Raw genomic sequence first — 17058 nt, 5'->3', positions numbered from 1 at the left:
GAGAGTATTTTGGGTGCCTGTAAATAATGATAAACAGAATGCATGGAGCACCTTGTGTTTGGAAGCAATGTGTGAGGTCAATAACATGGTTTAATTTAATATGGTCATAATTTAAAATATTGTATTAGTGCCTTCTATGTCACCTTTAAAGTGAAAATAATAATAATAAAAATATATTATCAATTTATCCATGCCAATGCAGAGAACTGTATTGCCTCTTCTCTCTGTATAAGAGTAGCCAAGTAAGGAGGTGGGGTTTGTATTTCACATGATTTATTTCTTTATTTGTTTTTAATACCATTAACTTATGGATGGAAACAGAAAAAGGAATTGAATGTGATTTTAATCCCTGAATAAGAGGGATTAGTATCAGAGTATACTGATTGAGCGCATTTAAACGGTCTAAACTATATTTGGTTCGGTGAGATACCATGATATACTACTTTACATAAATCTTTACATACTGCTTTACATAAATCATACTGCTTTAGTGTATGACTGTGTATTTTCTGTGTTACCTGAAACCAGCTTTTAATTACATGTATTCTAATACTGTGTTCAGTTTTGGTTTATGTGTGATTTTTAAACATTTTGAGTCAGGAAGACACCCTTTCCCTTTAAACAATATAAACAAGACTTGGGAATGATTAATTATTAAATTTATTCCGCGAAGGATGCATTACATTGATCAAAAGCAACAATAAAGATTTTTACATTGTAACAAAAAGATTGTTTTAAAAAGATGAAAATAATGGAAAAAATATCTAAATGTATCACACTTAGCACAAATACTTTAAGCAGAACAACCATTTTCAGCAATGACAAAAGTACCAAATCAACATATATGAATAATTTCTGAAGGATCGTGTTACTCTGAAGACTTGAGTAATTCATCACAGGAATAATATACCATTTTTAAAAAAGTTTCTTAAAATATCGCACAATATTACAGTTTTCACTCTATTTTTTAAACAAATAAATGCATTCTTCAGACTTCTTTCTGAAACAACAATTCTTACCATCCCCAATCATTTCAACAATGGTGTGATTTATTGCTATTTTCCAATACATGAGTACTGCAATAATCTGATGTTATGTATTGCTTCTATTATAAATGTTATGGTTTTTACCAAACATGAAAACAACACGTAAAAGTCTAGGAGATTTACTGATCTGGAAAATAAATTAAATACCATAGAAATTTATTAACAAACAAAATAACTACTTTCAATTATATATCTTTTTTTTTTTCATTAAGTGAATTCAGATGCATTAATAATCCATTATCTATTTTGATGATGCCACCTGTTTTATCCTCACTTGACCATGAAGATAGATGCACATGGATGGTAGCAGAGACCAGAACAAATCAGAATGGACCAGACAATTTGCTACAGTTCTCTCACACAGAATGCAATTTGTGTATCAGACGGTTCCTTTCATCACCTTTAATCATTTTGATCTCCATTGTCAACCTCAGATTCAGATGGTAGGTTTATGCTTTGATTTAGCTTTCTTGGCATTATTTTGTAGCCCTGATTGTGTTGGGCAGGGCTGCAGAGCCTGTGAGATATCTGTCCATGTCCAGCGATCCTCCTTCAATGCGTGCTCTTCAAGCATGAACTGACCCTGCTTGGTCCGAGTGAGATGCTTGATGTGAGCACAGGAGGACAGAGCTGTGGGGGTACAGGGGTGAAAATCAGAATATTATGTCAGGTAAATTAAATGTTAATGTTTGAAGGTAGTATTACAAGAAAGAAATATGTCCAGAGTGTTACCTTTTGCAAGATCATCAACCAAGCTTCTTACATAAAATCCACCTCCACACTCAACATCTGTTAATGCAAAAATGTAAGCAGTTTAGAATGACATAATGATTTTATGGGAAGGGAAAAAAAAACAGTTTTCTAACATAGTGCACCCCAAAATTAAAATCTGTTGTAAATTTACTCACCAATCGCCATCCAAGATGTAGATAAGTTAGTTTTTTAATTGAAACAGGATTTGGAGAAATGTAGCATTACATCACTTGCTCACCAAAGAATCCTCTGCAGTGAATGGGTGCCGTCAGAATGAGTTTAAACAGCTGATGGAAGCATCACAATAATCCAAAAATGATTGACACTTCAATCCAGACACAACTCCAGTTCATCAATTAATTTCTTATGAAGTGAAAAGCAAAAACAAAACATTTCTAAACAAAAACATCAGTGGACTTTTAGGTGGGAGGACAACAGGGTATGAATGTTTCGACCAGAGGAAGCGGATTATGAGCACATATTTCGATTAGAAGCAGAGGTTTAAAGCTAAAACAACTTTATGATGGGCTTGATGTATATGAGGCACTCGATGTTAATTGATGGACGGAGGTCTCTCATTCTGACGGCACCCATTCGCTCCAGACGATCAATTGGTGACGAAATGATGCAATGCTACATTTCTCCAAATCTTTTCTGATGAAGAAACAAATTTATCTACATCTTGGATTACCTGAGGGTGAGTATATCCTCATGGATTTTTCTTTTTGGGGGTGAATTATTTCTTAAACTCTCTGCATACAGTATTAATTCAATTGTCCAAGAAAACACATTTACCATTCGTTAATATTTCTCATATAATGTCTTTCCAAATTTAGCGTGTAAATGACAAACCTATGGTGAAATACGGCGGGCTGAAGTCCTGTAAAGAGAGACTGTACACTGTGACTGGACGTGCAGGTTTAGCCTCCACCTCTTGACCTTGCTTGAGCAGGACAGACATGCGCTGGCCATCCTTCTTCAGTGCTGAATATCTTTAAATGCAAATATCAGATTTTCTATGACGTCAAGAAACAATTCATTTAGACGTCTATGAAGAGTGTATTGTGTAACAAGCAAAACAAATTGACTTACAGAGGTGGAACCTGCATAATTTCACCCGTGAATTGCTTCATCTTCTCCTCAAAAGCCTCTTTTGTTATGTGATCTGGGAAAAACAAGCACTAATCTTTATACACAGACTTCTGTATAAATATCCATTCCTTCATCGCAAGAGCAGCCACAAAATCATGATTCTCACCATAACTCTTCTCTTCAACAACATTTCCTGTGACGTCAAGCGTATCAGTTGCTTTGCCTAACTCTCCAACAGCTCTGTATTTCTATAAAGAAAAAAAACATAGAACAAATGTTACAGTAATAAAACCTCTGGATGACACTTACATTTACTTTTAGCAGACTCTTTTATCCAAATCGACTTAAAAATGAGGACAATAGATGAAAAACGTACAAAGACAGACAAACATGTTATGGCCCAGAAAATACTTACCTTTGATCCTGCAAGCATCGTGGTGAGCATCTTTGTTCCTTCACCAATTCCAACCACTGCAAAACATTAGGTTAATTAATATTTTTACATATTTTATATAATATCATATTCTTTCACATTTAGTTTTATTTATGGTATTAGATTCTACTCAAGGCAAGACACCACAGGCAAAACCATTTTTTTCATGCATTGTCATGGAAGCAAAATCCCATAACTGACATGATTTTTTTTTTTTTCAAACTTGTTTGCATTTGTACATTTCAATTAGAAAATTATATTTAAACACTGTTTATTTTTCTCTCTCTCTCAAATCTAAATGTTTTTACAGAGGGATTTGTTCATATCATTTGCACGATTAGAACATTTTATTATTCAAAACATGGTGACATTTGTGCACAAAAAAAAAATATATGAGATGATCAGAAAATGTGTAATAATTTAATAAATTACTGTTTTTAAGTACTTCGATTAATCGACAAGGGAAGCAGTGTTATGATGGTTAAAATTTTTACCCTATTCATCTGTCTCTTGCCTTGTCTTATTATGTCATTGCTGGTAAGGCTTCACCAGTAGTCTTAGTGTACATTTTTGTTTGTATGATGTTTCGCAATGGAAGAAGATACTGGATTACATTACCAAGTACACCAGAAGCATTGCTGTCCAGGGTGCCACCATGGCCAATTTTTAAAGGTTGCTTCTTCCTCTTGCGAGGATTGGGATTTGCAATTCCTGCCTCTGTGTAAGGATAAACTCGTTACACCATAAAACGTATTCTGATAATTACTTTACGAGTGATTATTTTGTTCCCCAATGCAAATGACTGACATCTACTGCTAAGAATGAATCTCAAGATGCCCTTAAAAGAACAGAATTTAAGAACGCACCTACCTTTTAAAAGCACCTTCTTCAGTGCGTTTAACACATCCGCGGAGGTGGGACCCTGTTTCTTATAAATGGCAAATATACCATTTAAAGACTGCAATTTGGATAGCGAACTGCTCTGTGCAGCCATGCTTGTTGCTATCGGCGCGAGATGATGACATCATTCGTATTGTTATGATACTCACCTTCAAAATGGCCCTAAAATCACCCTCAAAATGAAATTGCAATATTTTATATTGCCAGAGCAGATTCATTCCCTTTATTCCACCTAAAATCCAGCTGAACCACTAATCCAGCATATTCTTGTAAATCAGTCATGCCTCCAACATACACAAATGTTTTATTATCTCAGATATGTCACTTAATGGCAACTGTTTCATTCTCCGGTCTAAAGTTAGCAAATGCAGTTTCCCATAACAAATCTGAACTAGGATATAACTTAAATCCGTAAGCTGACTCTAGATCAGCTGTGGCGGACAACTATTATATTACACTGCCTGCGTGCACAGAGAAAACTGGGCCTTTATCATAATATAATTTGCTGCTTTCTTATATAGTCTAAGCATGTTCGTCCTTTGTATTTTACTAAATCGTATAAAAGCAAATCTACCAGCATAAAAATATTATAAAGTGATAACATTATTAACGTCGGAGATTGTACCTTTAAAGTTCACAGTAAAATATGCCACCACATGATGGCGACATTTATCCACTATACTGAAGAAGTATAGCGCTAGGGTAAACAAACAACGTGTCCGATGTTTATTATATATTCACATAGCTACCATTTAGGACTATATAATAAAGATTATAAATAACTAGTATTATTTAATTTCAGCCTAATATATTGAATAAGTAGGTTGTTATATCAATTAGACTATATTCTGTTAGTTAGCCTACTAATAGATGGTTTATTTATTATTATAACAGTATTATTCTAATTCTGTTTTTTAATGCATATTTAGAATGGCACATGTTAAATGATACCACGTGCGATCTTTTATAAACGTACACACATAAGACAACAGTGACTTTAATCTTCGAAAATAAAGGGTCTGAAAAGATAATATAAAAACGTAAAAAGCAACATCCAAACCTGTTAGAGTCAGAAAAACAGTAGTTACTCTGAAAGCAGGAGTGTTAGTCAACATGTAAGTGCTTCAGCTGTAGCTAACTGTAGCCACACACCGTAGCAGTCAGTCTATCGTGCAGGACACGCCCATTGTGTAAGCCTCCGGTTCCCGTTATTTTGTCACGCTTTGTAGTGATCACTGATGCCGAGAGCCAGAGCTGCTCCGCTGCTCATGGACCTAAAGCTCGCACACTTTCTGCCTATCTGAAGTCGCGGAACTGTATTTTGGATTGAAACGCATATTGGCGACCGCCTTCATTTTATATAAGGAGGAAAACCCAGAGTTTTCATACTGCATCATGTCAACAAGAGGTAACCAGTTTTTATTTAGATTTAATTATGCATTTTCTAATGTCTTATTCATACGTAAGCCTACTCAAAAGAGGTCAGTCTATCTGACGTGTTTCATTCTGCTCTGAATGAAGCTGCCTTTAAACTTGAGACGCGATGAGACTGTCAAGTCTCAACACCTGTCCAGAAACAGTTGTTTTTGCATATGTCAAATCTGACAGTTAAAGTAATGCCACATGCATTATCATAGTAGCCTACTTAACTATACAAATGTAGAAGCCTATTACAAACACTAATTTGCGTTTTTCAGCTTCTGATGTTTAGGCTATTAAAATTGAATTTTGATTTGTTTGTTTATATTATTGTATCATTGATGCATTAACCCAATTTGTGTGTAGAGAAAAAAAAAAAAAACCTTTGAGAGTTTTGGCTAAAGGTGTCCCGATTCCTTTTTGACTTTGCATAATAAATATCTCAGTTTATTCAGTGATTCCTGAAATGGTCTGGTTCCAAACTTCCTATTAAACAAAAAATATATTTATTGTAGACCTATATTCTCTACAGACTTTTTAAAAATGACATGAAGACAACTGAAGGGTTAAATAAAGCAATTACCTCCTTTTCTGTTCAAGAAAGGACATAGAGAAAAAACGAAGCCTGTTACTTGACTAGTGTATTATTTGCATACTGTTCTTCTCACTGTTGGATGCTCTTCTTTTCATATTAGCGTCACACAAGATGATGCTATGTATATGCCCACGGAATTTTTCTACTTATTATTCTTGCTTTGACAGTTCCAGTGGTTTCTGGACTTCAATTACATACTCACCGCAACCACTGCAGATGATTTGTGTTGCTGAGTCTATTTAAAGAAGCAGGCTACTGCTACCATGAGCCACAGGCATAAGCCTCGACCATGCTATAATTACAGCATGAGCTCAAAAACGTATGTGTCTAAGAAATTATTCTTGAGAAGTGTTGCAGTGTTATTGATTTAGCTTTTGTGATTTCTAAGTCTGAGACTTTGCTTTTTTTTATTTCGGCTAGAGAAGCTTGCGTTAATGAATGCCAGTATTACAGAGTTTATGTATTTAAACATAATAATACATATTCATATTATATTATATAGTTGTTCTCATGGTGTTTTTCTTCAAATGGTTTTTAATTTAATCTAAATGACAAAGACTGCAGCTTAAAGTGAAGTAGATGCAGAATAGTTCTGTATATAAGTCTGGAGGTTTTTGGTCATAAAATTCGTAGAATCAGACATTTTGGCTGGAAGTGTGTTTAACTTCGGTCTTGAGTTTGCACATTTTTGTGAAGTCCTATTCACAGCGCTGTCTACTTCCAAGTCCAAGTCCATGTTTTTCTTGCCATGTCCCTATGACCCCTAGTAGCCCAGAGTAATAGAATTCAATTTAAACTTTGCACTTAAGTTTAGCAAGCCATTTCCCACTTGTCCAGTCATTTCATTTCAATTGTTGAGGTCACTGGAGGGCAAAGCAAAAACAATTCTTCAAAATCCAAGTTGGGATAAATAGAGCAAGCTGTCACACAGGAGGTTTTCAAAAATGGCAGGATCTATATCAGTAGCCTGAGTAAATATATGGTTTGTGATAAAACTATTTAATGGCAGGATCTATTTGACCATCTCAGAATAGAAGTGCAACTGCTATTGGGACACAAAAGGGTTAATGTGTGCTAAATCAGCCATATCTTTTTTCCTGTGCAATAATAATGGGAATATTTAATTAATTTATTGTAGCCATGACTTAAAGGCATTTAATAATAACTAACTGTTAGATTTTCTTGACATTATTCTATAATATCCTCCCAATTTTTTACTCATCTCTTCATGGTGCATTCCCTCTTTTTCTCTGTATCTCCATTTCTTGGACCCAAGATCATTGTCGGCCCCTGGGGAAGCCCGGTTAAAGCTGTCAGCTGAAATCACTGTGAGAATCTGAAAAGTAAACCGTCTCTAACAACATCCAGCGAGTAGGAACCTCTCCAGACGTGCTTTTCTTTGGGCTTTAATCAGAGCAGTGATACCACTGTTTTCTTTTCCAACAGCCCTCACAAATATTCTCCAGGAAAGACGACATTGTGACAGCTCTGTCACTTTCACCTTCACAAATTGGCAGTTTTTGAGAAAAAAACAAACTGATGATGGTTCAGTGTTTTTCTTAAAGGCATAGGTCAGCCAAAAATTCTGATTCTGTTGTCATTTACTCACCCTCAGTATTAATTTAATGTATTAAAACACAAGAAAATAGTTCTAAATTACTAAATGACAACTTCTTACGAGACTGATTAGACTGAGGATTGTAAACGAGGTGTGCTCTACTTATCACTGTCTCAATTCAGGTCATCCATACCCCTGTAAGATATGTCTCTTATCATTGCTTTAAGTGGTTGTCAGACTCTGAGACTTGTCTCTTGATGGGGGTGACCAGGATGGAGGCCAGAGCGCTTGGAGGTTTGCTGCAATAGAACCTACTCTGTTTGACATGGCTTTGCTTCAGAGACACGGAAACACAGTCACTTTACTTCAGCAGAATGACACATCATAATTCCTGCTGTCCAGCTCAATGCTACGCTTGCTTTGTATCTGCTTAGTCACTTGGGTTCAGTCAGAGTTGTGTTTGCTGGATAAATAGTTTGAATCATTCCTGCACAGTCAGTTAAGCTAAATTACAGGATCCGGCAAAGAATTATCCTAGAATATATTGAATTTGTGGTGTAAGGTAATAGCACTGTTTTATGAAGCTCTGATTAAAAAGGTCTATTAAGAGGCAGTTATGATTAAGTTATTTATATTTTGAAAACATATTGTAACATCTATTTTTGCTCTGCCAACAAAAAGCTGAAAATAGTCCAAACAAAATAAAAGCAGGATCAACCGTTAACACTTTCATGACCAACTCACAGGTATAGTGGCGTTTAGTTCCTGAATGAATCGCTATTTTTAATGAATCATTTGTGTGAGTGATTTAGTAGTCTTACTCCCATATTACATCTGTACCGATTGAAAGCTGTAACAGATTTCACTCTCAAAACGTCCTGTTAACGCAACATCTAGTATTCCAAGACGCAACTTTATGAACGAGTTAAAGATGAAAATCCTTTAGTTTTTTCACTTGCTTTGAATATTGAACCTGTAACCTTATTAACACTGAATGAAGTAAATCAAGTAAAAGGTAATTTTCCAATGATGTAAGTTACCAAAAATCCTTAAATCAATGTAGAAACAACATAAAGACAGTATATTCTAATAGCAGCTTTTTTATAACTGAAGGCCAGTATGATACCAATACTTCTGATGTGTCTAGGTGTGTTATCCGCCTTACATTTACCCATTGAATAACCCTTCAACATTACAGTATAATTGAGAGCTATCAGATGTATTATTTATTAGACTACTTTAATATACAGAATTTTCTTAAAATCCTTAAAGCTATGAAAATGATTGATTTCCTCTTTTTTTTTCTTTTGTTCTGTGTTTAACAGGCATCACAGCAGCTTAGTTATTAGGTTATTTGGCCGCTGTCACTTTAAGAGTTCCCGCTGCTGAACATGATGTGGATCTGACACACATCATATTTTCTCACGTCTTTACATTTTCTGACCTACTTTACTTCAGGTCTGAAATGTTCTGTAATGAGCTGTAGAGTTGTTCCGATTCCGATACTAGTATCGGAAATATCACCGATACCACAACAAATTCTGCCATCGGCATCGGCGAGTACATGAACCCATATACCGATCCGATACCATTTTCTTAAACAAGACCTAGTTATGACCGCTAGCTTTGCTTAACCGCTGCAAGGGAAGTGGAGCATGCTTGCTGATTGCTGGGGTTTCAGCCTCATGAACACCAAAGGGCTTTAGTTGTTGTTCAAGGCTTAATTAAGCTTGATCCCACCCGGAAGCTGCCCCTCTGCCTGTCTCTGTCCCCAAGCCGCCCACAGCAAGCCGAGTCCAGACCCACTACATTCCTATAACTAGGATGTCACCTCTCTTTGGATGAGCTGGTCAAGTGGAGAGGGGGAAGGGATGATGGAGGAACCAGTGGACTTGAACTTGTGGTATTAGGTTATGTCACTAACACAAACTCTTTGAACTTTTGTATAACATTTTACTCTTTCTTTCTATGCCCCCATTCTACTTCTGAGGGTTGGTGAGGTGCACATTGTTTTGGTGTTTCATGGAGATCCTGTATGAAGTCACATCAGTGGATCGGCTCCCCCTGACACAATGGCAGGAGCTGGGCTGGAGCCAGAGGAATGAGAGTTAGAAACATTTCCAAGTTCAGTGGGTTTTGTTTTAGACATGTTTTGCACCACCCTTTGCTTATAAGATAACCTCAGTTTGAATTAGTCCAGACCTCATTTAAAAGTGGAGACAAACATCTCAATGTACTCTACACCAAAAAAAAAACTAGTAGTTTTATAAATAATTCCATGAGGTAAGGCAGCACAAAATATTTAATGGAAATTTAAGAGGTCATACAGGGAAACTGTTACATATTTCCCATTCCATTTCATTCTGTTTCAGATACACACAAATGATACATATATATCATGGTCCAACCAATGAGACACCCAAAATGCTTAAACACACTTTAATATTTATTATGTTTAATACAAAAAATACAAATTACAAAACAAATTGTTATGCAAAACTAGCATTATTTGAGAATGATCCAGTAAACATCGTGTTCTTGAGTAAAAAGAGAACATCTGACCTTTTTAACAGGAGCTTAAATGAATAAAAACCTTTGGTCTTTTGGCCTCCTCTATATATGTATAGGGCCTCCAATATGTACTATCTCTCTCTCTCTCTCTTTCTCTCTCACAAACACACACACATACATATATATATACTGTATATTCCTTGCAGGTGTGTAAGCACCAGATGGAGGCCATCATTCTGATTCCAGCTGACCACACACTCCTGAGCTCTGTATTCTCTGTGGGCTGCTGATTATGTGCTTCTGCACTAAAAAAATCACCATCCTGACGAATGCTTCATCTGTACTGAGCTCTGGAGCCACTCGAGAGTCTACAAAGTAAATGCTTAGCTTCAATTGGGAATACCTTGCATTTGACAAAATGTTTTAGGCCATGTTCTCCTGATGCCTGGTTCATGTCAAAGCCAGTTTGCTTTCCTTAGTTTATCTCACTTTGTGGACAGCAGTCCAGTTTCAGACTGGCTGCTGATATTACTGGCTACCAGCCAACTTTTTTCCCAATTATTTCCTGTGTTATTGTAGAAGATGTGGTTAAAAGTAAACCTAGAGATCCCTGTCAAAACAAAGGATCATTATGCTCTACACTGTAGTAAAAAAAAAAAAATCGTAATCCTAAAATCCACAGTGCATTTGATACCGTGTCTTCTTGATTCTTATAGTGACTATAATTCTTATAGTGACTATAAATATAGAAGAAACCAACATTTTTTAACAGAATGTGTTATAAACTGAGTATTAAAGCAAAAGAATTCAATATAAAGTCAAAGTGAGAGTGTGATTCTGCCCCTTTGGCCACAGTTTAAATTGCACAATCATCCAACTTATTGCATTTTCAAACCCTCTGTTTTTACATACTTTATTACATCAGAATGCGGCTCAATCTCCTTTCCCTTCTTTTTAGTATAGGGGAGTTTTTGTTTAGTTTTTTGCTCTTTTTTTATCTTCAGGGGAAAAAATGTCATTTTGCTAAATTCCATCCCCTTTGGTTACTGTTGCAAACTGAAACAAGCTTTAAATTTTAACTAGAGATTTGCGTGTGGCTATTATTCAGTAAAATAAAGTCATAAAAAGTTTTGTATACTCTTCTTACATGGGACACTGCAAAGCATTTTTTCTGTGGGGGTTCTTTCTTTTTAATAAGACAATTTTTAATTACACACTTAAATATTTAAAATCCAGAGTCTGCCAACCATTATCAAGGCAAATGCTAGAGTCAACTAAAAGAAGAAATGGCTCATTTAAAAGAAATAACTGATAATTCAAGCCATATTTTCAAATAAGAAAACTGTCTACGAAACAATATTGACAGTTAATTGCGGTGTGGAACTATGACAGTTATGCTTTCTTATTTGGCTTAGAGAGTTCGCCCTACTTTGATTAATGTTGTTTCAGTACATCACAGTAAAATTCCTGTAGTCCAGATTGATCCACTTATGAATACTGATGGGAGCCACTTAGCATAAACTGAAGACAGAATCCAATTAAAATGGAAAGATCTTGCAGTCCTATGAGCCTTACTTTGAGAGCAATATTTGCTGTTTTCCTTGCAGGGTGGACTTGTCTTGTTGGTCATCCACAAGGTCACGGCAGTATAAGGGGCTTAATTGCTGCATCCAAAAAGACCACCTGCAGTAAGAGCAGAAGCAATCACATTAATTACTTCTCAGCAGGGCACAGTTGCATTAATAATAGCTATCCAGACAGTGGCTTGGGAGCAGCAGATGTAGGATCGGACATTACTGAAACAGTAGCATCCGTTTTGTTCCCCAGGACAGTGACCTGTGCGTTTCTAACACTGTGTTGGGCTCTCATGTTTACCCAGCATTTTGTAAACCCACGGGATATAGAAACTGACCTTGTGATACCACAACTGCTGCTAGGGGAATCTCTCAAAGCCAAAATGTAGATATATGGAGCATTTGTCAAGGCGTTTTAGCTTGCTTGCAGTTTCTGAATGTATTATTTTAAAGCCCCCCTCCAGCTCAGAGAATGACCAGGCCTGCCTGAATGATACACACTGACATGACACTGTCTGGGCTTTTTTTCAAGGGGCTATTTTTTTAAGGGGTCTTTTTTTATTTTAGGTTTCATGACATTTTCACTCTTTTTATTCTTCATCCAGCTTTTATTTAAGATGATGAAACCATAAACCCTTTGCTATTTAAACTTACCTTTGGAAATGAATGTGATGAAAGCAGTACAAAAATAGATTTTTTTTATTATGTTTTTTCACTTGTATTTAATTTTACTAAATAAAAAGAGAGAATATATAGATTAATGCAAGCTTGCTTAATAAAAGTATTATTATTATTTTAATCATACTTATTCCAAAGATTTAAATGCAGCGTATAGCAGTTTCCAAAAAAATAAAAAAATAAATACATTTTAAAAAATTAAGTAGCATGACTGTTTTTAACACTGATAATAATGTATTTTTTCTTGAGCACCAATTCAGTACTAGATTGATTTCTAAAGGATCATATTATACTGAAAACTGGCTTCTGAAAATTCAGCTTTGCCATCACAAGCATGAATTCTATTTTAAAATATATTTAAGATCTGAGTTACAGTATGCTTACATTAGTGAAAGGGGAGCATGATGAGGAATGAATAGTGCTGTGCATGCGACAAGGCCATCGCCAATGGCTACCTGACATCACTTTAGATCTGCTGCTAACATGCAATCTCTTTGTGTGATTAGACCCTGAAAGAGCTCTCTCTTCCCTGTCACACTCTTCTTACAGTGGATCCAGTCACTGCACATGAGATTTTGTGGTCACTTATTTGATAAACTCTGCTTTTTGCAGCGACATACTAAATGCTGCGTCAGCAAATCGATTTTGAGTTATGAACCCACTCAAAGCTTTTAATGCTTCAATGTTAAGATGTGTTTCAGATGCAATTAAAGATGCTTTTATACAGTATCCCCCTCCAAACTGGACATGAAGCAAAAAAAGTGGCAGGCAATAAAACTGTCTTTTCATAAATGTTGGCCTAACCAGTTGCAACAAGCAAATATGGAAGACAATGTAAGTGCCATTTAAGAATAAAATGAAGAAATATTTGTAATCCAAAAAAATAAAAGATAAATAAATTCACTTTTCAAAGTGACAAATAAATATACTTTACGTAATAAGTAATAAGTATTATTTTTAAATGGCATTTTTTAACTCTGTTGACATTTGGCAAATGGTTTAAGAAAAGCAGTTTGCAAACTTATCAATAAAAGTAAGTGGCCAGTGCTTTAAAAGTCTTAGGAGCGCCGTCAACAGTGAAATCTCACTATTAATCCTCCTCCACATGCTGTAACATTCAGCATCAGATATGTTCAGATTGGCTGTGTTGTAGAGCACGTGCAGTTCTTGTTGCTTGTAGTATCACACCTGGTCAAGATACAGTGTTAGATTTGTTTTTGTCTTGCTTGCTTGCACCTTGATCTCTCCAGAGACTTTGGTGATTTGCTCTGGTACTCGTGGGTCTGTAATGGGACTCTCTTAAGGGCTGTTAAGGTTTGATTCTGAGGTTGGCTGAAGATTTGAAGGTTGTCCGCACAAATAAACACCCCCACGATGTCTCTGAGCAACCTCTGATACCGTAGGCTGTTTGCACATTAGACCATAATTGCCAGGAATATAACTCGAACCAGCCTCACGTAAAATACAGCGGAAGAAAAAAAATCTCTGGAAAGGATTACGACATTGTGAAAGAATTTCCCCAACGTTTCCTCTTCAAGTGAGCACTGACGGAGCTGTTGAAGACTAAAAACAGGAGGTTTTGTTGTTACAGTTTTCTCCCAAGTGTAACCATTTAGCGCAAAGTTGATAAGGCTCTCTCTTTCTTCCTCTTTCTCATAGTCTCTCTCTGTGGGTGTTCGTGAGAGTGTGTGTTTTTATATTTGAACCCTGGAACAGATGTGGCACATGTCTACTTTGCGGTGTTGCAGGGCAATTCACGATGAGCCAGTTTAATCAGCCAATGGGTGGAGCTGAACATACCGCTTCACCCTCATTGCTCCTGGAGAGCATGCATCTGTTTGCAAGCCTGTGTGTGAGAAATAAAGCAGGGATGTGGTCATTTAATCCTCACTGTGTGAATAAACATCCCGTTCCATGTCAAACAGTAAATGTCCAAAGCATCTTGTTCTACATTTCTCAACAAAGATGAATATGCCTGTGAGGTTTTAATAGCTAAAGGAATTCTTTTGGAGCGAAATTCCTTTAGGGATGTTGAATTAGTCCATTCAAGTCCATTCAAAGGATTTTGAGTTTTCGACTTCATTTGTAATATTTGAAGCACAGAGATATTTGAATATTTTTCTAATTTGGATCACATAAATAAGGAGGTGACAAATTTACAAGAAGACAAGTGGTTTATTATTGTCATCTAAATGCTAAGTTTATGACACTTCTTACCTTGAGAACTGCACTGTTAGCACGTGTATGCCATTCCTATGGTGTGCATGCTTATACTTCATACTGTGAAGTGGATCTTGAGCTGGTAATTGCCATGGTGTGCAGTGGACTGTGTTTGATTGGATTAGATTTGCTGTATTTTTGGCCCTGGTTTTTGTGTGTAACAAGTTATTATCTTGCACTTTTCAGAAGTGCCGCTAGGGGGAGCAACGCTTAGCAGAATTTCACTTGCTGTTAGTTATACACATTTTCAATACTGAGCTGGGTCTTCAGCCATTCGTACACTAAGTGGATATAGAAATAGAGCAATAATCCCATGTTTAATATTGTACAAAACATCCTAAAATTACTTGCATATAGTATAAGGTAAGATTCCCACCTTATTGTTTCTCTCAATCATAGATGGCACAACATTTCATCTCAACACATTCACTGAACGGCTATGTTCTTCTTGTTTTGTAATTTTATTTGAATATCAATATTTTAGTTAGTCAAAACATTTTTGAGATAAATTGTATTAATTAATTTAAAGTCTCTGGAAAATAGTGATCTGTGACATTTTATTAATTTACATATTCAAGTATTTTGTGTCTATTTGTCTATGAGATGTTATTTGTGGACATAATGATGGCTTTTTTAAAGTACAAAATATTGTTTTTATTTTGAAGTTAAATTAAAAATACTGGGGGGGGATGCTGTATGATTTACTTTATTCAGAAACAATTATTCAGAAATTGCTAGTAGATTTCACAAATAATTATAAATAAGACAAGCAACACATATTTAAACATGAAAAAGTATATATATATATATATATATATATATATATATATATATATATATATATATATATATATATATATATATATATATACTTTTTTAAATGTGCAGCATCCATTTTTTTTTTTTTTTCCTTTTTCTGTGATTGTAAAAATTGTATTAATACAATTTTATTTCAGATTAATCTCTTTTTCTGGGATTCTGCTTTGTTATTCAATTTTTCACATACTTCAACAGAATAGCTAATTAAGAATTTTATATTAATTATTCTTTACACTCTTACCACAGGTTGGGATTTTTTCTTTTTTACTAAATTACTAAATGTTTTAATGTATTACCCTTAGTAGCGTATTGGCTAATGCAACCTAAATCTAAAAATGTTACCATTTAAAAATAAACACTTATTCTTAGGGTGGCATCTATCTTCTCCTACCATATTAATGAATTTCCATACTTTGTAACGTTTACATTGCACGGCCATTAAAATAGTCATATATGGTGATACACTTGTGCATGATTTTGATGACTAAACTTGAATCAAAATGGAGAGAGACTGAAATCTTAATGCATTGTGAATGGTTGTTATATAATGTCAGCGTTCCTCATCATGATGCAGCTTACATTGCCTGCATTCATCTATGAAGTGATTCACTCTTGCCATGAGAAATTCTATATGCCACACGGAGAAATGTTATGTAATAAGACGTGGGCCCGGATGGCGATGAAAGGGAGTATTGTTTGATGTTTTGGAGGAAGGTTATTAAACCATGCATGGTTGGTTTAATAACCTTTCTCCAAAGGGAGCCGGAGTGGATCCAGCACTAGTATGTCCCATTATTAGCTTTGCCAGTCCATGAATAACATGCATATCCTTTCCTCAGCAACTTGATTGACCATGTGTAAGAATGTCAAGATGGATTGAAGGCCCGGTAGCATTATAGATTCAGCTTCCGAGTGTGTGGACAAGCCCCTGAGCACTTCTCTGTGCAGATTAGCTGCTTGATAGTGTTGACCTTGCCTGAATCACAACTTATGTGTAATAAGCCATAAGGTGGATTTAGATGTGTTACATCACACAAGAGTGACTGAACATGATAGGCCTAGATGTGTGCAGCAGTGGCTTCATATACCATCAGATTATCCAGAATACTTTTGTCTACTTTTCCTGTCCAACTATTGTCAGTATGCTTGATGACTACCTTTCTTCTTTATTCTTGTCTATCCTACGTCATGTTGCAGTTTTTCAGGGTAATTAGAATATGTTGGACAGTAGATGGTGCTTTTTGGATTTGTTAACTAAATCAGTCATTCTAAGAGAGCTGTTATTAATATTTTCTGCATTATAACTAGGGCACAGTGGGTATGTCAAGATCCCAGTGAGTGCCTTTTTCTTTTAAACACACACACACACACACACACACACACACACACACACACATATATATATATATATATATATATATATATATATAGAAAGAGAGAGAGAGAGAGAGAGAGAGAGA

The 17058-nt window shown here is 35.6% G+C and overlaps 2 protein-coding genes across 2 annotated transcripts in view; one reads left to right on the top strand and one right to left on the bottom strand.

Annotated features, from left to right (window-relative positions):
• Positions 1-642: 642 nt before the first annotated feature.
• On the bottom strand, positions 643-4580 carry LOC127969116 (pseudouridylate synthase TRUB1-like). Its single transcript, XM_052570823.1, has 8 exons — positions 4195-4580; positions 3943-4041; positions 3307-3362; positions 3058-3139; positions 2892-2964; positions 2652-2791; positions 1779-1835; positions 643-1676 (listed from the first exon to the last, which is right to left on the bottom strand). The coding sequence occupies exons 1-8, from the start codon at positions 4316-4318 to the stop codon at positions 1483-1485; spliced, it is 825 nt and encodes a 274-aa protein (XP_052426783.1). The 5' UTR covers positions 4319-4580; the 3' UTR covers positions 643-1482.
• Positions 4581-5440: 860 nt separating this feature from the next.
• ablim1b (actin binding LIM protein 1b) overlaps positions 5441-17058 on the top strand; it is a 64564-nt gene continuing 52946 nt past the window's right edge. Inside the window, exon 1 of the mRNA XM_052570802.1 lies at positions 5441-5632. Coding sequence (XP_052426762.1) covers positions 5620-5632 — 13 coding nt within the window. The 5' untranslated portion in view covers positions 5441-5619. The remainder of the gene's footprint in view (positions 5633-17058) is intronic.

The sequence above is a fragment of the Carassius gibelio genome, chromosome B12 (genome assembly GCF_023724105.1).
Source record: "Carassius gibelio isolate Cgi1373 ecotype wild population from Czech Republic chromosome B12, carGib1.2-hapl.c, whole genome shotgun sequence".
In the NCBI taxonomy this organism is placed as follows: domain Eukaryota; kingdom Metazoa; phylum Chordata; class Actinopteri; order Cypriniformes; family Cyprinidae; genus Carassius; species Carassius gibelio.
Note: the sequence above shows the minus strand (reverse complement) of the source record. Positions and strands in the feature narration are given on the sequence as shown.

What these genes read in the sequence shown, in the direction of transcription:
- LOC127969116 (XM_052570823.1), bottom strand. Translation starts at nt 4,318, where the DNA reads ATGGCTGCACAGAGCAGTTCGCTATCCAAATTGCAGTCTTTAAATGGT. An exon ending in GAAGAAGGTGCTTTTAAAAG is followed by an intron (nt 4,042 to 4,194) that starts GTAGGTGCGTTC and finishes ATCCTTACACAG; the next exon opens with AGGCAGGAATTGCAAATCCC. An exon ending in ATTATGCAGGTTCCACCTCT is followed by an intron (nt 2,792 to 2,891) that starts GTAAGTCAATTT and finishes TTGCATTTAAAG; the next exon opens with ATATTCAGCACTGAAGAAGG.